This window comes from Elaeis guineensis, chromosome 11 (genome assembly GCF_000442705.2).
Source record: "Elaeis guineensis isolate ETL-2024a chromosome 11, EG11, whole genome shotgun sequence".
Lineage (NCBI taxonomy): Eukaryota > Viridiplantae > Streptophyta > Magnoliopsida > Arecales > Arecaceae > Elaeis > Elaeis guineensis.
Window position 1 is genome coordinate 113,945,883 of NC_026003.2, and position 19,911 is coordinate 113,965,793.

Below are 19,911 nucleotides of genomic sequence, written 5' to 3' on the forward strand. Positions count from 1 at the left end.
AATACCAAGACCTTCATTTTCCTACATGCCCCAGATGATAGCATCAGGTCCGAGTTGGCATCATGATTCTTCATCTGAGTGATCTGATTTTTTTGTTCCAGGCCCATCATTGGATCTATATGAGGGGGTTGAGGGAGTCACTCAGCTCGTAGATACTCCAACAGCACTTGTTATTCCTGATATGTATGTTCAGGAGACGTCTACAATTATATGGGAGGGGCCATCACAAGTGACACAGGAGCAGGAGCAAGAGCAATCGTTGAGGACCTTCGTGAGAAGGTCTAAGCGGCCACGGACACCACGACGCCCTTGTGGGACTTAGTATTTCTTGTATTTGTAGTATCGTGGGATTTTTTTATAAATTGTATACTTTTGTTCTATCTTATATTATTCATTATTGTTTCTATCGGAGTTTTAGATATTTTGCTCATTTAATTCAAGTGTTAGGATATTATATGGTTTATCATGATTTTCACATGTGTCTCGAAAAAAGTTGAGAAAAAAAAATATCACATTAAAAAAACTATCTAAATTAGATTTAAAAAATAATATCATGTATAAAAAAATATAAATAATAATAAGAAAATATATCACGTATCTAAAAAAATTGGTTTAAAAAATATAAATAAAATATATTATGAATCAAAGGTTAAGATGAGGAAAAAAATTATCTTAGAAATATCATTTGGACATATGCCATTACTTTTTGATCTACATATGCCAAGGACTTCATTTTCCTACATGTTCTAGATGACAGCACTGGGTTCGAGTTGGCATCATGACTCTTCATTTGAGTGGTCTGATCTTTTTATTACAGATCCATCATTGAATGCAGATGAGAGGGTTAAGGGGGTCACTCAGCTCATAGATGCTCCAACAGGATCTATTATTCCTGATATGCATGCTCAGGAGACGTCCATTGATATAGAAGAGGGGCCATCGCAGATGACACAGAAGCAAGAGCGACCGTTAAGGATCTTCTCAACAGCCATGGGCACCACGACATCCTTATAGGACTTTATATTTTTTTTTATTTGTAGCACTGTGAGATTTTTTTTATAAACTGTATATTTTTATTATATTTTATATTATTAATTATTATTTCTATTAGAGTTTTAAATATTTTACTTGTTTAATTTCAAGTGTTAGGATGCTATATAGTTTATCATGATCATCAAATATGTCTCGAAAAAAATTGAAAAAAAAAATCACGTTAAAAAAATTATTTAAATTAGTTTAAAACCATGCACAAAAAAAATATAAATAATAATAATAATAAAATATGCTGTATCTAAAAAAAATTGATTAAAAAATATAAAAAATAAAATAAATACCGTTCTGAATGACGTTTTTAAAAACGTCATTCAATAAAAACGTCATTCAATATGGTATTTTTTTTTTGTAGCAAATTTTTCAAATGGACGATGGTTGGGATCGAAGAAACGCTATTTCAAATGATGTTTTTTTAAAAAATATTATTTAAAATGATATTTTATAAGATTTATATTATTTATATAAATAAGTTGATATGTGTATTAAATTAATAAAAAAATTTTTAAATCGGATTAGTACGGTAAAAGGCTCCTGCTTCAAAGGACCTCAAAATGTTGCGGCAGGTATGCTTTGCGTTGGCGCTTCCCTCGTCGGGTTCTACACTACTCAAATGTTGGAGAACGAGTATCACAATTCACACAATTCGCAAGATATGAAGATATCTCCTCTTTTTCTCATATTTTCTCAATATAAAATATTTCATAATCAGGACACTAACAAATAAAAGTTAAAATACATTTTTGAAAGCCTAATTTTGATTATACTTCGTATAAAACCAAATTTTCATGGAAATTATACTTTATTGCACCATATCAAGAGCTCTTTTTCCTCCTAACAAGAAGAATTCCCACTAGTCAAATTCTTTCCCTAGAAAAAAAAAAAAAATCATGTAACTACTAAACCATATTAGATAACAATAAAAAAAAAATGTTTATATGGACCCACAAAAACCTGAAGTGCCCACAGCGTAGCTTGAGACCGTATAACTATGCGAGCAGCATTCTTCCTGAAATCATTTATCCTCTTCCACCTCTTGTCCACATTAGCTGCTGATTTGTCATTAGGGCTCGAGAGCATGGTGATGATGCTTAGAATTATCTCACGATGGTGTCATAGCCATATGGGTCATCGTCGAGTGCATGCAAAATAGAGATGCACATGCGCTACCAGTGTACATATGGGAATGCCACATCTCTGACGTGAAGTAGACCTTAGGCAGCATATTGGGGTGGTCACGTGGAAATTTCATGACCACGTTAAAAAAGCTACCTTCATGCACAGTGTCAAAGAGGTCGAGGATGGTGACCTTCCACTCGAAGATGTTGTTCGGGCGGAGAAGCGGTCAACGGGTTCCAGTTGAGCTTCTTGGGCTGCCTTTAGAGGAGTTCCGCCTGAGTCTTGGCCATCAGGAGAAGCTGGGTTTTTGGACTTGGAAGGGTAGGGACTGAAGAGGGAGGACTAAGGGACAGAGAAGGAAGGATGAAATTCCTACAACGATCAATTCAAATATAATTGTGAATTAGAATAGCTTGGATTCTATAAAGATTTGACGAGTTTGGTTCAAATCCACACGGTCGAGAGGAGGAACTTTGAATTATGGAGAGGTATTTGATTGCCTCATTCAAAAGTGGAGAAGAAGAAAAGGAAGGTTGTGGGACGACAACCGTTAGCTCCATTGGGTACTAGAGATGGCTTAGCACACACATACAACGCACCTCAAGCTGCTTTGCTCGGCAGTCTTTGAAGTTGGGGCCCTTGCAAACTAAAAGCATCACATTATAATAACCTCAGATGGAGAACAAATTAGAGTCTCCGACTTGGTTACCGAATATATTTTGAGGTAATCTGATAACCGAATATTATACAGAGAAGAGCAGTAGCTTCCCCAGAGCCGGGCTTTTCCCAGAGTCGTCCAGCTCTGGCTCCACCGACCTCTAAGATCTTGACGCGAAATTGGCTGTGTTCAGTTTGGCGTCGCCTGTTGGATTCACACGGCGCCTGGCCTCAATAAATGTTGTCTAGGTTCAATTAATTAAGCCTAATGTTGTAGCACTGAGTTTCATGTCGGGCTCAACAGCAGTAGCAATCACAAACCCACGAAAAACACTGCTAATATGTCAGGCCTCAGGCTTTAATGCCCTTCAGCTCAGCTTTTGGATGGTCTTTCCAAAAAAAAAAAAAATTGAAACAGCAGTGCTGGAGTGACCACCCTCTCGTTCATGGAGAGAAATTTTACGGGCCCGTCTAGCACCATTGCTTGTTTTGTATTTTTGTTTCAACACAAATTAATAAAATCCTCCATGGATATTGATACGGCAGATAGTATTTGCATGTGGAGATAGTATTTGCCCAAAACTTCAGCTATTTTTGAAAGCGACAGATCTTTGCCTCCAAAGTTTCTGAGGATTTTGCAAAAAGTTTAATGAGGACTTTCATCGTATAGGTTGCCCGCTCGAGTGCATTTTTATTCTTCAGTTTTTTCGAAAACAAAACAAGAAAACAAAAGGCATTATCAGATGGGCCGTAGGCCCGTAATTAACTTAGGTTAATATAAAAAAGGAACTTATTCATGCTACAATTTTGCTACAATTTTAATAAACTCTACGTGATTGTATACCCGGGACCACCACCGCCTTCAGGAACCGTCCACTCTATGTTTTGCTTCGGATCCTTAACATCACAGGCCTGCAAAATCAACAAAAGAGACAGCATAAGTAACCAAGTTAAATGTGAGCAACATTCTGCACGTAGCAGTGGCAAATGCACTGACCGAAACAAGGAACAAAGAAATCCAAAATGTGATGAGCTAGGAAACAATAAAATATATCTAGAACCTAGCTAACAGTTCAAAAAAGTAGTTAATGGTTGGTGTTTGCAGTTGTTAAAGGGGAGATACATCCACCATCACATTCATATGATTCTGTATGCTATACTGGATCCAACTCCCTTCTAAATGTAGATACTTCTGTCTAATGTGACGGATCCCAAGCTTAAAAAAGTGTATATCATCTGGTCTATGCAGGTTTTATTGATTTTATTGGCCTTTTTAGACATGAGAACATCAGAGGGTCATGTTCCTGCAATCCCTAACAAGCAACCAGCCTAGTTAACTCAACATCACGGCATTGAAACAAATAAAAAATAAAGCTATTGGCACAACCCATGTGTGATATAATTTTTGAACCACCAAAAACTTATGCGTCATCATGGACACTAGAAAAGCATCACAGCACAATACATGTAGTCCACAAATTGGCCATCCTTCTGATTATGTACAAAAAATATCATAATCACCAAGGGAAAAAGAAGTACCTTACAATGAAGGCAATTTTGAGCATTGATGTGGAGCTTCATACCATGCTTCTCATCAGGGACATACCTTTGTTGAGACAGAAAGAAAGGGAAAATATGATCTTAAGAATAACTAACAAAATGTTCTTCACTTTTTGGTTTTATGTGACGATCACATTCACTGTTCAGTCCTATAAATAACTATGTTGTTTTCAAAAAATCATAGGTGGAAAGAATACTATATCCTCACAATCTTACTCGTATACACGAGCTGGGCAATAGCGCGACTCTGGCCCAGCATATAGTGGCAGATTTACTCGTTCAGGTATTGTAGGATCCCTCAGACGAAGATGAGCAGGCTGATCATGTTCATGATTTGTGTTACTCCTGCAAGACAGTTCATATGAAACTAGTAAGGAAGCAAAATATTAAGATATAATAGCAACAACATTGCAAATTAATATACTTGCATAATGTGCTCAAGGACTTCACTCTACTAGATAAGAAACGATGTCATAGAAAAGTTCATCTAGTGTTGTCGCTGCATGCACCTGTCAATTTTCCCTAATCGACCCACCTACTGGTTGGGAGCGGTTTGACAAAAAATCAATGAATTAGCTATCTCCAGTTCAAGGGAGCATAACCCCAACACCATTCTTGGAAAATTTTCTAGCTATCTTAGCAGGACTCCCCACATTTGAGCTTTTATACCTTAAAACCTGACTACACTGGCTGGTGGCCTTGTCCGATGACCTAGGACAAGAGGAGTTGCCAAATACTGGTAGCAAAATACACCTAAGGTTATACCTGACCTATGTGGCCCTCGTACTAAACTGTGTGGAATGAATATGCTGTTAGTGCTTAAATTACTTAAAAAGAGGTAGTTCTAATTTGCCATTGCTTAAAATCTAATTCTCGGGCTTCACAAGATAATGGGAGCAGGCAGCATACATATAAAATGAAGTCTCTTGGGTGAGTCAATGGAGCATGCTATGCCCATAGTCAATTCCCTTAATGACAATTCTTAAATGAAAGAAGCCGGTATCACATGGTAAAAGTGGAGTAGGAATGTGTCAACTGTTAAAATCATCAGTTCATGAGCCAGTGCTGAGAAAGCACACATATTGCAAGCAAGTGTAAGAACACCAAGTATCTTATTGGTAAATTACATCTACACCTAAAAGTAGTGAAAACTAGAAGTTCAATACAATTTTGCTGCAGTTAGATGACAAATGGGAAAAATTGGAATGCACGAGTATGTGCATGCCTTCCATGGTTGGAGTTGGTGGTTCAATTAACCTGTACAGTGAAGTTGGTACGTCAAAGGATACTCGTCCGTCTGGCCTTGGATATTGAATTGGAGTATGCACACCGGCAATCTGCAGATGTGCAAGTTTCTTCATTAGTTTTCAATGGAAAATCTATGTATCAAAAGATTCTTTAGTGGAAAATCATAGCTTTGAAAGCAGTTGATTCTCACATCCGTGGCTTCATGATCAGGTTTTCCATGCTTCAGTGTCAATGGCAATCTTCCTCTAAAAACATAGCTGATACACAATACTAATGTCAGACAATGAACAAAGATCTGCATTCAAGAAGCAAATAAAGCAAGGCTAATATCCTCCATTATCAAGTTGGACTTCACCGCTCCAATGCAGAAAAGGCCAAACCAGGAATAAGCCCATACTCAAATGCCTGGGAAAAAATGAAAATAAGGCACTAGATATATTAGTGAAAAATCAAATAAGGTAACTGGATAAGCTGGTTATCATGCTTCACCAGAACTGTTAATTCTACAGAATTTTAACGAGTGCAGATGCTGCAAACAAAATGAACATGAATGCATTACTTACTGGTCGATAATTCCGGGATCTGTAAAGCTCTTCCCAAATCCATGACCTTTTCAAACTGTCCCAATACATTTCCATTTGTGCTCCTCCATCTAGAACATTAAAAGCTGCTTCTGCTGCCAGCATACCTGCAGGACGAAGAAGTCTTTACTCGAAGAAATTATTTTTTGACAAATGAAAAATGCACACTCTAGAAGGATGCAGGCAAAAGCATGGCTATTGATTTATGGTGGAACCGATGACAAGGTCTATGTGCATGATTATTTAATTGACAAATAAGCACCTCTTATTGCACTCACAAACACAGTGCCCAAAATATAACATATAATGCAACAAAAACAAATCCATGTTGAAATGTTTAGAAGAGCAGAAATGAAAGCAAAACCTGATTTCATAGCAGTATGTGTTCCTTTTATTTTAGGCACATTTATATATCCTGCAGAGCATCCAATAATTGCTCCTCCTGGAAAAACTGGATTTGGTATTGACTGAAATTTGCAAATATGATATTTATGTCTCAGTGATGTGACACACAGAAATAAAGGATAGCAAAAGTAGATCACTGAACATTATGCATCTTCAGTTTGACACCTATTTTAACTAACCATAGAGAAGACTGTTTTGCTCAGGTCCATCAATCAAGGGGTCACTCGGTATCAAGGTTTGCTGTGCCATGGCATACCGCCCAATATTGTTGTAGTACAGGGGCTCGATAAGGCACGCACCAACACATGGTACACTATTGTCCCACCTGCAGCAGTGTATCCTGTGTTGGCATGAGGGCATACCATATCAACATGTATCGTACCAGTAAGCTACCAATACAGTGCCCAATACTAGTACAGCAAACCTTGCTTTGTATACGAACAACACTCCTTTGTATCAATAGTCAAACTATTTGGTCAATTGCATCAGATTTGGATAGTAAAAGTAAAAGGATAATTGAAAGCAGATCACAGATTTAATGGTTAACATTAATCAATGAATGTGAAATTTTCATAATACTCTGCTTATAAAGCAAATTGTCAATAATGACTATCTAGAGGCCATTTGTGGGTGATGGCTGGTTCGAATTGAAGACAGACCATGATATTTTAGTCTGATGGATTTCATCCTAGCAAATAAATCCAATTACTAATAATGAATGATTTACCTGAAAACCACCTTCATTCAAAGTGCGGGCACCATACTGGAGAACACTTCCACCTTCCAAAAGCGATTTGATGGCAGGGTGGTGCTTAAGTTTCTAGAATACGGCAAAACATAATTAAAAGTGAACTCTATCATAAATTTTAATTCTAGAGACAAACAAATTTTCATGATTTCAATTTCCTGATGCAAGAATTATTCCGTGAAAAACATGAAAACAGGTAGACTACCCACAATGCTCATAGACTTGAGGATCAAGAGTGATTGATCCAGTTACGATGGACTCATGTATATAGCATAGACAGTAAGGGGTCAGAAGATGATAAAATGCATTGGACTACGAAAAGATTAAAGTTAGAGCTTTTATGCAGCTGGCAGGCTCGAATTTAGATCTATACCCTTAATTTATTACCTTACCAGCCTTTTTGTATCTTTTTTAGCCTTTATATACCTTTCAAAGTTCTTGATATTTTTTCCATTGTTTAAAGCAAGTCTTCTTTACATTGTACCTCATCATTCCACCACCAAAGTTTTTTTGTGTATTTCTTGATATTTTTTTTCCATTGTTTAAAGCAAGTCTTCTTTACATTGTACCTCATCGTTCCCCACCAAAGTTATTTTGTGTATTAGTGTATATATTTTATCTTTCAACTCCCCAAGAATTCTCTAGCAACTGTACTAATAAAATCAGCCAGCTTGGCAGCTCGTCTCACATTCTACTTGGTTCAATTCTTAATCTCCAATTTGTCTCCTTTAATAGTTCATCCCTAAAAGATATAGTATTTTCTTTTTTTAAATTCACCATCTTATTATTAGATATTTATTAACATTTCTTCTTTTTTCCCTGAATATACACGCATCTAAATGTACTAGCCTATGTTGTGTGATCAATTTCCTTTGGTATCACCATACAATCATTGCATGTTGATCGCTCTCTTCTCCATATGTAAAAGCAATCTTATGATTACAAATTTGATCCAGTATTAAAGGTTATTAAATGTTCATTCTTCTTCCTAAACATATGTTTACAATTGCTAAATCATAAGATATTGCAAACTCAAGAATTGAATCTCCCATTACATTCATATCAGCAAAGTCATATCCACCATGTACTCTCTCAAACCCCATAACAATCTGCCCCACATCTCCAAGAAGTCAGCACCTACAATTATTTTTTACCTTATGGAATGCCTTGCATTAATATATCAATCTCTTGCGAAAATTGCCTTCTAATTCTCATTCAAGCCTATTTGTGGTGCATAGGTGCTACTACATTAATAATCTCCCCATCTAAAACTAAGTAGTTATTCATCTATTGGTCATTGTTTCCACATCTACAATTTTATCTTTCATTTCTCTATCCATTATTATTCCTCTTTTATTATCCTTCCTAACACATAAAAGTACATAATCCTCACCAATAAACCTCTACCGTCCAGCTTTTCATTTGATTTCCTGAAAATAAGCAACATTGATTCTACTCCATATCATGGTATCTACTATTTATCTACTCTTTCCAATTGAAGTTCCAGCATTCCAAATAATAAATCTAATTCCCTTCTTTTGTGTAACTAAACTTTTTTTGCATATTTTTTCTCTACATGACACAATTGCTTATCTCCTTACCACTCCAATTGGCCACCATTGTGCCATATCACTTCTAGAAAACATCCAAAGCTACAATTCGATTACATTTTAACAAGGTCTGCAATCTTAGTACCAGGAAACATACTGGTACGTTATTGATCTGGTACAATATGGTACACATCTTTTACTGAGATAGCTTCCAAGTTCCAACCCTTCTTTCTCACATTTATCACAGTACCACCCGAAACTGGGTGGTATGGTTCATAGTTCATACAGTACAGTACACAACTCGACTTTGGGCAATACCGGACAATACAGTATGATTCAGCTTAGTATGGGTCAGGACAGGCCAGTGGAAGGCCTATAGCAACCCGAATAGTGTTTTTTGTACTGATTCTGACCCGGTACAGGTTGGTACACTTGGGACCGAGCAGTTCGGGGTGATGCGGCAAACATTGCATTGTAGAGCATCTCTTACGAGGACAAAAGCTGGCAACCATATTCTTTAGCAATTAGTTACCTGGAATTCATCAAAAGGGCTCAGATAAGGATTGCGATAATTTAAAGCAATAACCAGTCCAATAGATATCTGCATATTCACCATAAAATGTAATTTAGTTAGCAGCCGATTGTCACATGAACCATACACATACAACAAGTAAGAAAAGAAAGATAAAGGCCTGAAGAACTCCAAAATATGAACAAAAGCGCATTCTGATGTCACTCTAATGAATCTTCTTGAGCTTAGAACGAATGTTATGTTTTCTTTCAAGTTTCAAGTAATAAGTTATGCGAAGCAGCAACTTACATGCAATAGAACCATGAAATGCAAGTAAACACAAATGAGAATATACTGAAGCAGAGGTATAAAGCACCAGGGTTATACTGCTACTAATTACCTAGATGACAGTCTTGCTTGACACTCAGGGAAGAAATGTCTAACTATTAAAATACATGTGGGCTGATGCAGATTTCCATCAGTTAAATGAGTGCAGTATAGTTTCTTTAGGACCAAACTAGTAACTAGGAGTATGCACAAACAGCATTTCCCCGACAGCAAAGATTCTAACTTCCCTGGGTATGTAGAAACCTAAGCATCAATAAAATTATACAAAAAAAACATAACAAGATAATGGACCTAGTGTTACACCGCTCATAGAGTTTCTTATTTTACCAAATAGAATACCCAAATCAACAAGTTAGCCGCATGTTGTTGACCCAAAAGCAAGGTTTCATATGCAAAAGCTTATTTATTGGCATCCCTGGACCCAGAATAAATGCAACCATACCATGTGTTTTTAGTTATTCACTATAACAGTGAATATCGGACAATCAAACAATAAAGAGACATGATCAAGCCAACAAATCAACATCCCTGCACCTATTCATGCATTCACACTCAGATGCTACTCATGAATGCACAAAAGCAAAAAATAAAAATAAAAATAAAAGCCCTTCAATGAGTTCACACTCAGATGCTACTCATGACGCACCTATGAGCTGCTTTGATCCTTTTTGTCTAATGAAGTGCTTACTTGTCTGTGACTAATGCAGTTCCTAAAAAGAAATGCATATAATTTTCTTTGGCAAAATTCATTCTGTTTCTTATAGGTACAAAAAAGTTGAGATGTCATGACAATTGATCTACAACATAATGGCATGTGAAGACAAGAATGCAGACTCAGAAAGTGCTCCAGGTTTACATTGCCAATGTAAAATTGATTGCTGTCATCAATTACTGAAAAAGCTGCCAGAAGGTTCAAGTTACTTCAAGAGGAAAAGCTTGTGGTTTGCACAAGTAGCTCTTGAAATCTCAAATGCTTCTTTAAAGTAGAGCAAAACAACAATGAAACACCAAAATTACCTGCCTGTTGTTCATGTGGTATAGAAAAGATCCTCCATATGTCTTCATATCCAATGGCCATCCTACTGTGTGCAGTACAGTGCCTGGTACATGCTTCCCTTCCTCAATTTCCCAGACCTCAACACCACATCCACTAATGTTAAATGAAATTTCAAATCACTTTTACAATCATCTAACACACAGGAGATGCTAATCCATACTGATAAACCAAAAAACCAAGCCTATAACAAAATATTAGTGGCTAAACAACTAGAGCCTCAAAGTTGCAACAGAAAAGGAACAACAGTGAGGTAACAATCATGACAATTCGAAATGGGAACAAGAAACTCAACCAAGAATTTGACCCTTTTAGTTTTACATCTCACTGCCACGTCTGTAGCAATATTTTGTGTGCTTTGTTCAGAAGAGGAGACAGCAACAAGGAACCTAAAACATATTTAAATTAAACAATATTTTCAAGTATAAGATGGCCATCTTGTACTGGTTACTTCAAGATTACCTAGCTGTGTAGCACCCAGAATAAAAATGGTAATCTTTTTCTCCTCATTGATAATATATATTTTTTAGTCACAGCCAAACCGAAACCAACTTATTATTATGGATCAAACTAATAAATATAAAGATACAAGCATTCTATTAACTTCAATCACACATGTTTCCTCAGTAAAATACCACATCTAAGAAACTGCTTGTGGACCAGGGGGATTAGTTCACCACAATGACACATATAAACAAATCTAAGTTCCCTAATAAAAAGGATGCCCCAATGCACAAGACTCCCGCCATTGTAGGGTCTGGAAAGTGTCAAATGTATGCAGCCTTACCCCTGCATATGGAGAGGCTGTTTCCGTGTATTGAACCCATGATACCCAGGTCACAATGAAGCAACTTTATGCAGTTACATGCACCAAGGCCTGCCCTCCAAGTTGAACCTAATGCATGGTGAAATACAAAACCAATGTTTTCTGGTATTGGTCTTTTGGATAATTAAGCTACTCAAATTTTCTAAGGTCAGAAAACCAAAAATACCATGATAATACCTGAACAATAAAGACACTTTAAACCTAAATAAGTAATAATCACAAAGGAATACCTCTTTGCAGTGAATCTCTAGTGGTTGAGATTATGAAATGAAAGTAGAATATGAATTACCTCTTTTATTCCTATAGCATAGGTTTGATGTTGTCCTTGTCCTTTGTCTCGTAGTTTATAATCTCTTATAATTTTCTATCAACAAAAATAAAGAGAAAAGGTAGGTAATAATGGTAATGCAAAATCAATCTGAAAAAAATGATGAGACGCTCAACAGCAAATATTAACAATTAAAGTAGACTTCAATCAAAAATGAAAAAAAAAAATCATTAATTAAAATATACTACAGTAAACCTCTGATAAGGAACCTCGACAGCCTTCAGCAAGGAGTGTAATATGTCCTGCACAATGTTTCACAACTCAATGACCATGAATACAATAAATATATCAAAAGAATTAATAGCCATATAATAAACTAGAAAAGATATTTGACAAACGGCACTAAATGAAGATAATGAACACCAAAGTATATGGAGTGTTATGAGTTCAAATCTTTTTCCCCCTTTTGGATCCATCCAAAGAAAGGAAGAGAGAAGTGCCAAGGACTAAAGCTTAGACTTGTGCAATTGCAGATGAAGCCTACGCCACAGCTACTAAACTTGAAAATAAGTCAATAAACAAGTACATAAAGTACTTAAAGGATGTCCAATTTATAGCAGCATAGAATATTTGCAATCAAAAATTCAAATAGTGTACCAACAGGAAAGGAAAAATAGTTAAAGAAAACCATAATCAGTCAAAAAACCTGTACATTGAATAAATAATGGACTCTTCATCAAAGTTCAGCAAGATGACTATGCTGAAATACAACCAACAGCACAGGCAATTAAGTTGTCAGGGAAAAAAGCAAAACTTGTGAATGTCTTCTTGTTTTCAAGTTTGCTGACCTATGTGATGATGCCTACAAAGAACAGTACGATGCAAGATCAATTAACTGCAGTAGATCAAGCCAAGAGTAGCATTGCAGCAGGCCCACAATATTTCAATATGAAAGCCTAGAAAGGCTGCCTGGTGTATCCGAATGTCTAATGGGCCATCTTAGAGCATTGAAAATAGTCTAGCGCATCATCTCAAACTTGACACATAATTTGTAAATTGATCAAGGGTACATCAAAGATTCGAAGGGCAACTCTAATATAGTAGGTTCCCAAATTAATTCACATGAAAGGTCCAGAAAAGATTTTTAAAAGAAAATATGCTAAGAATGCATGCCTTTCAGCTCCACTCCACGTTGAAAAGTTTCCTTTTTTGAACCATCTTTAGCAACACCCATGTCATTAGTTGCAACCCCGACAACCTTGTCATCTTCGTCATACAGAATCTGTCCAATTATCAAATTTAAAAATAAAACATAATTCTTCCACTTTTAATTACTATGAGGCAACTAATTCTAGTACCTCACTAGCAGCAAAACCTGGATAAATTTCTACACCCAACTCTTCAGCTTTAGTTGCCATCCAACGAACCAGCTGGCTCAAACTGCACAGAGAAGTTTATCTAAAAGGATGAGTTTATTCGAACGTCAATACTTACTAAGAAAGATCGAAACAAAGAACAATTGAAGAAAGAATGTGATCCTTGGTGAAAACAAAAAATCTTCATCAAATATCTGTCTACAAATATCTTGAAATAACAAATGATCAGCATCTCCAGTTTCAGAGTCCTCAGTTTGCATGACTAGGATCTTTCTGCAACTCTTTTCATCATCTACAAAAGAATTACTTCAAGAAAATCTCTAATTAAATCTAGCACTGCCAGTGCACCTTTTAGAACTTTGAATTATAATTTCCATAAGAAAAATATGGGATCATGACTTGGAAACTCCTTGTGGCACCCTACAAGATTGCTTCTGAGAGGAAGTCCAATTCATGAAACTGCTTATGTGCTGCCATTTTCATTTCTGTTTCCTCTCTCAAGTGTAGTTATGTACTCAATCATACTGTCCCCTATTCCTGTTTGGTGCAAAAATATTGACTGTATCTATCTCTTCATGCACATCTTTCAACTTGTACTATACTTGTTTCATTTTTCTCCCTCTGGGTGAAAGTGCATGCTCTCCCCAAACTACTGCATGTCTTGTTGTATCAATAGGTAATAACTCCCTTTCCTCTAGGTGCTGATAAACTGAGGCATGTCATTCTGAACCTTAACTCTCATTTAGCAAGTTTCTACTTTCAGAGCTTTTTCATCCATCCACTCAATCAATCATCCATGGACTTTGTATCAAGCCTTCCACCTTATTTACATCCTCTCACCTACTGTACCCAGTTACTGTCTAAGTGCTCTAGACATCTCTCAACTTTTTATACCATTTCTAATGTTTGTCATAAGAGCTCACTTTCTTCTTCATGTTTTCTTCCATGCATCCCCTTATCTGCCTACCTACCTCATATGACGGTCTTGTTGCCACTTTGCATCATTACCAAAGCACATGGCGAGAACCTTAACACTGGTGGTTACCTTTTATCTTCTTTTTAAATTCCTATTGCCATCTTTTATGCCCATTATAAGTGCAAGCTTACTAAGATCATCCAAAGCAGAAAGTATTTTAGAACACATGGAACTCAAGGCTCTTCAATAAAGGCATGCCTAAGAACTTGTTCCCCCTTAAAGTTGAGGATTTCCAACAATTCCAAGTGGTTAGAAAAATTATAACGTAGCTGGGGTTTTAAAATAGTATATAAGTGCATTCTTAGTGCCACATTACAGGTGACTGAGAAGAACATTGCTTTTCTAGTGCAAGTTGTGTTGAACTAAAAGCCCCTTCTTGTATTTATACAGGATCCTGCTTCCTCTAGATTTTCCAAAAACTCTATGAATTTATGGTTTCTTTTGTCTCAGTAAAAGGAACAACTGGATTGAGAATCTTTTTTTGCTTTTGGAAACATTTCTGAAAATAAAGCCAATACGTGAGAATGTGTATCTTAACAGAAAGTTATAAACTTATCTCCAATCCATAAAAGGAGCTAAACAGTTTGTGGTAGTTGTTACAAATATGATCCTAACTAAGTTTACACCAAGACTACTCTTGACCTCTTTTTACAAATCAAAATAAAAAGAAATAGAAAGAATATAATATCTAACAAGAAAGACAAGTCCAGATGACAGCTCAAACACATGAGAGTACAGGAAGCGGAACATTTAACATGTCAAGATGTCTATGTCTATATAATATAAATGGTTATTTACCTTATCACATAGTTCCCCTTATTATCAAAAGGGGATGGAAGAGACAATGCACGATTCTCTGTAAGAAGCCAAAATTTGTCATGAGAAACAGGAACTTCAATTGGAGCCTACAGAACAACAGAAAGATAGATAGATAAGAAGCAAATTTTTTTTTACCTATTAATACTAAGAAAATTTCATATCTATTATAAGAAAAATAATTAACAGTAAAAGAAAATAATCATTTTTCTGTGATAAAAAAGGAACATGAAGTGTTACACATGTTTGTATATAACGGTGTACTGTATATACACACATTGTATGCTCATGTAAACAAATAATCATTTGACAAATTAATGCATAAAACCCACAGGTTGGGTCTTAATCATACTGTTCCTTGACAGTATCTCCTTGGTGTCATGCTTTTATGCACTATTCAGAATAGTGCAATTAGTCTGACGCTTAGTCCTCAATTTTAATGCATCAAATAAAGCAAGCTCTCAATATACTCATGAAAATCTAGGAGACGTATTGCAAGAAACCATTCCATCTTTTCACAATTTTAGAGTTTACCTAAACAGTTGCAACTCTTGTCCATCCTTCTACCAACAAATTTTGCCAAATTATCATCAGAGTCTAGCAGTGATCACCAAATTCTGCAGCACTATTGTCTTTAATCTAGTGCTTCAAGATAAACTTTGGCCAGGGCATCTCTTGTTCTTCTTTATCTAAACAGGATAGCAGCGGACATTCACCTTCTCTCCCAGTCATAAGTGTTTCAGATGTTGAGGAGAACACATCTGAGATGGATTTACAAAATTTCCACGTGGGATTCAGGTTTCCACCATGCCCATTCTGATTCATTTCTAAGACCCAACTTGTCTTTGCTACTATATTTTAATCTAAATATATTCTGATTACATGATTTTGTTATGTTACTAAATTATGTTTTTTTTTTTTCTGTTTAATGCAAAGACCATAATACTTAAAATTTTTAAGATTTGTGGCATAGCCTAAGCCTTTCATTATTAGGTTTGACATTAGAAGCACCCAGAAACCCACTGGACACTTTTGAGTTTGTTTTGGCTCCACCTACTACTAAATGCACCATCTTGCTCATGCATGAATCCTTTAAAAATGTATATGAGTAGTTATATGACCTTATGAAAAAAGATTATTTATTGCAATATTTGCTCATTGATTTTTACCAAATACTACTTGGGTTGTTTCTGCTATGCAGTTCCCACTGTTTGATCATATATAGTTTCAGCTGCAGTAATCTCCAATAACATGGTTAGATGATTTAAAAATAAATTTACCAAAATCTTGATGTTGCATTCAATGTTCATTTTCCTAGAATTTCTTATCCAACTATCAGGTAGAACAATAACAGTATGCTACAGCCTATAACAACTTTAGATTGAAGATAACTAGTTATAACATTAAATGATATAGCCATGTGATAATACAAACAGCACACACCCCCTCATCTCTCCAACAAGGGATCAGTTCATCCAATGCACGAGGCTCAAAGACATTCCCTGATATGATATGAGCACCTGGAAAAAACTAAGCATTAGTCATTAGACAAAAGATCTGAAATCCAAAGGCAGCAGATTCTGTAAAAATAAGATTCAGTAAAGCTTAGTGACTTGTTTAAAGAAAAAGTAGATTATAGCAATTCGAATTGCAGGTTATGATCTCATCAAAATTCAGCTTTCACTAAAACATATCAGACTATCCATCTTCATATAGTCAAGTATCTTTTTCTTCTCAGCCATGCTTATTTTAATGTCATGTTTAAAAGGCAAAGGATGCGTAAGGCAGAGAGCACATAACACACGAACACTAGGGGGCCAAGGAGAAGCATTTCAAGGAACAAAAAGGAGCTGAGAAGACAAACTGTAATTAACAAAAGCAGGTGGAATATAACTGCCAACAGATACAGCAACTCGGCAAGGATTTAAAAAACATTAGACAAGTGTATGTCGGCGCTCCCACCATGTAGAATTATACATATTGTCACCACCTTTGTAAGGGACCAATCCTCTTGATTTTCTCATCAGTTTACCTAGCTACAAAAAACATAGGTGGTCTGGGGAGTCAGATGGTCTCTCTCTCTCTCTCTCTCTCTCTCTGTGTGTGTTTGTGTGTGTGTGCGCGCGCCCGACGTGAGTGTCTTACATGTAGATTGATAAGTAGTTGCAATGGCCTGAGGCATCAAATGGTCTCCAAAATGAGAGTGGAACTGATGTCATTAAGTAAAGATTCGCTAAGCTTCACCCAAGGTTGAATTCCTAATTCTCTTCATTTATCTGTTCAGTTTTCATTTTCTATTTTAGTCTATTTCAGCTCACTAGTTCTGACTCTCCAAATGACTAAAAGAAGTATCATGCTACAAATAGTAAACGTGGAGCCTAGTGTACTATATGAATCCACATAACAAAGTAATAAAATATAAGAGACCATTGGTTGAGGTCACGGCATTGATGCAAAGAATGTTAACCAACCATTATACTACAAAACTTAAAGCTGTTAGGAATTGAGTTAACAATGTATATTAAGCTGAACACCACACTCCTTTCCTTAATCATGTGCAGCCCAGATAACGCACGTGGAGACTGAAACAAGAACAAGATGACAACCACGTTGATTAAATAAATAATTCGCTTAACAGGGATACGTACTCACGAACTACAAGAAACTTGGCTCTGATACCATGTTAATTAACTAATTAACCCAAATGATTAAGCTGTCAAGGGATGAGTTAACAAATGTATATCTGGCTTAACAGTTAGGAAACGAGGCACATCTCCTATGCATCAGATTTGTGCACATAAACGAAGCATTGTTATTGGTAAACCAAGGCACAAAACCTACCAAAGTTTTCGATTTAATCTTAAAGATAAGAAGACATTTAACTTCCGCTCACTATGGATCCATGTTTAAATGTATAATTGCTCATGATAAGCATTAATTTTATTGTTGTCTGGATTAAGGAAAAGAATATAATAGAAATTGGAGGAACTAGGAAGCCCAAAAGATACATATCCCTATCATTTCTATACAACGTGGTAGACCTTGTCAAAGTCCATTTTACAAATGACACCTGGGTCATTCTTTCTTGCTGTCAAGTCAAAAGAGAAATTATTGAATGCACCAGGTGCAAGTGAACCAGGGCAAATCCCAGAGCTTATGCATAGTGGATAGCGTGCCATCAGGAATTGGTGAAATACAAGGGGTAGCGTGGTGTTTGATCCACCGTAGGATTTGATGCAGTCCAATTGCACCTGGTGCATGCAATACGGAGGCCAAAACATGATTGTACAACCAAAATAGGTCTGACTTGTGCCTGCCTCTATTAAAGGCAATATCATGGTTGCTAAATTCATTCTCATAACTCAACTCGTCAGTAATCTCATTTTACTTGCTGATCAATCTACAACAACCAATATCTCTGACCACCTCCATCTTGGGAATCATCACCTAGGGTAACTAATGACAAGAGTAATATTCCTTTAAATTCTCTAAATTGCAAAAAAAACAACCGACATAAAAGAAATAGGTTGCGACACCTAAAACTTAACTTAGAAAAGCTAATACAAGAATACCACTTCTACAAGCCATTATCCGCCCAAAAAACCTGTGCTCCCAGACCACATAAAGAAAGATGAGATCTTCATCATCCCATTTCAGTTTTAGTGTGTTTTGAATTTTGATCTTTAAAGAGCAGCATTTAGGGGATTGATTCGAGTGGGTAAAAGAACAAGAAAAAAATTCTCAGCCTTCTTCTTTTGATCAATAACAAAAGCTTAAAAAAAAAAAAAAAGCCTTACCCACTTCGGAGCCCTTCTCTAAGACACAGACCGAGAGGTCGGTGTTCCTCGCCCGGCACAGTTGCTTGAGCCGTATTGCCGCCGACAGCCCCGCGGGCCCCGCCCCGACGATAACCACATCGTAATGCAGAGCCTCCCGGCCGCCCGATTCTCCGCTGAACCTCCTCGTTCCTCCGGTCGAATGGATTAAACTCGACAAATTGGTGCTAACCAGATGAAATCGAGATAGAGGTGATCGGTTCGGAGGGGTTGGGACGCTCGGGTGGAGTCCGAAGCCAGTGGCTGGCCGGAGCGGTGAGCGGGTAGGGTTTTCGGTGCGGAAGATAGGGAGATTTCGGAAGGGCGAGATGGGATTCTTGAGGGGGTTCGATTTGGAGGGGAAGAAGCAGAGCAATCTGTGCATGGCTGCGAAGTTCGGGTGGTTTGAGAATCTATCCTCCTTACTGTGCAAGATTGGCGCTTATGGTGGATTTGCGGCTTCGGCCTGGGAGTGAAAAAGGGCTCTCACGCTTGCCGACCCTTCTACAGGACAACAGGTCAAGGGAGAGGAGGACCCGACTAGCCCGAGGGATATCGTTTTCTTGCAGCTCATGGGCCAAAAATTCAGGGATCCGTGGACTACTATTATATCTGTTTTTGGGTAAAAAAATATGCCATCATTAACACAAGTAGGTATTAAAGAGTTTAATTACAGCTTCAACCCAATATATATATATATATATATATATATATATATATATATATATATATATATATATATATATATATATATATATATATATATAAAGAGAGAGAGAAAGAGAGAGAGAGAGAGAGGGGGAGATTAGGCTCCGTTCAATCGAATTTCAGCTCCCATCCGATCAAATTCCCCTCCATTTGATCAACGTGCATCTCAGAATCTTTTTTTATAAGCTAATGAAGAAGTTCGGAGGGTGTTAGCTAAGCTAACGTGTTAAAAAAAAAAATATTCAATGAGATGCGATGCGATCGTCATCGTCTTCTCTACCATCATTTTTCGATA

At 36.7% G+C, this 19,911-nt stretch overlaps 1 protein-coding gene across 4 annotated transcripts; it reads right to left on the minus strand.

The window, feature by feature from the left end:
• Window positions 1-2,031: 2,031 nt before the first annotated feature.
• LOC105054070 (electron transfer flavoprotein-ubiquinone oxidoreductase, mitochondrial) lies at window positions 2,032-19,470 on the minus strand. Of its 4 annotated transcripts, none has more exons than XM_073245419.1 (19): window positions 18,891-19,470; window positions 16,537-16,613; window positions 15,076-15,182; window positions 13,284-13,365; window positions 13,099-13,207; window positions 12,181-12,227; window positions 11,947-12,021; window positions 10,795-10,911; window positions 9,451-9,519; window positions 7,348-7,440; window positions 6,580-6,682; window positions 6,198-6,322; window positions 5,990-6,039; window positions 5,825-5,891; window positions 5,644-5,723; window positions 4,603-4,731; window positions 4,366-4,432; window positions 3,671-3,738; window positions 2,032-3,452 (listed from the first exon to the last, which is right to left on the minus strand). In XM_073245419.1, exons 1-19 carry the CDS (start codon window positions 19,291-19,293, stop codon window positions 3,329-3,331), a joined length of 1,992 nt encoding a protein of 663 aa, XP_073101520.1. In that variant the 5' UTR covers window positions 19,294-19,470; the 3' UTR covers window positions 2,032-3,328. The 4 variants fall into 4 exon arrangements, 3 of the variants coding, with proteins under 3 accessions (XP_073101520.1, XP_010933768.1, XP_010933769.1); XM_010935466.4 differs by lacking the exon at window positions 2,032-3,452 and adding an exon at window positions 3,460-3,522 and having other exon boundaries at window positions 18,891-19,469; XM_010935467.4 differs by lacking the exon at window positions 2,032-3,452 and having other exon boundaries at window positions 3,484-3,738; window positions 18,891-19,469.
• Window positions 19,471-19,911: the final 441 nt, after the last annotated feature.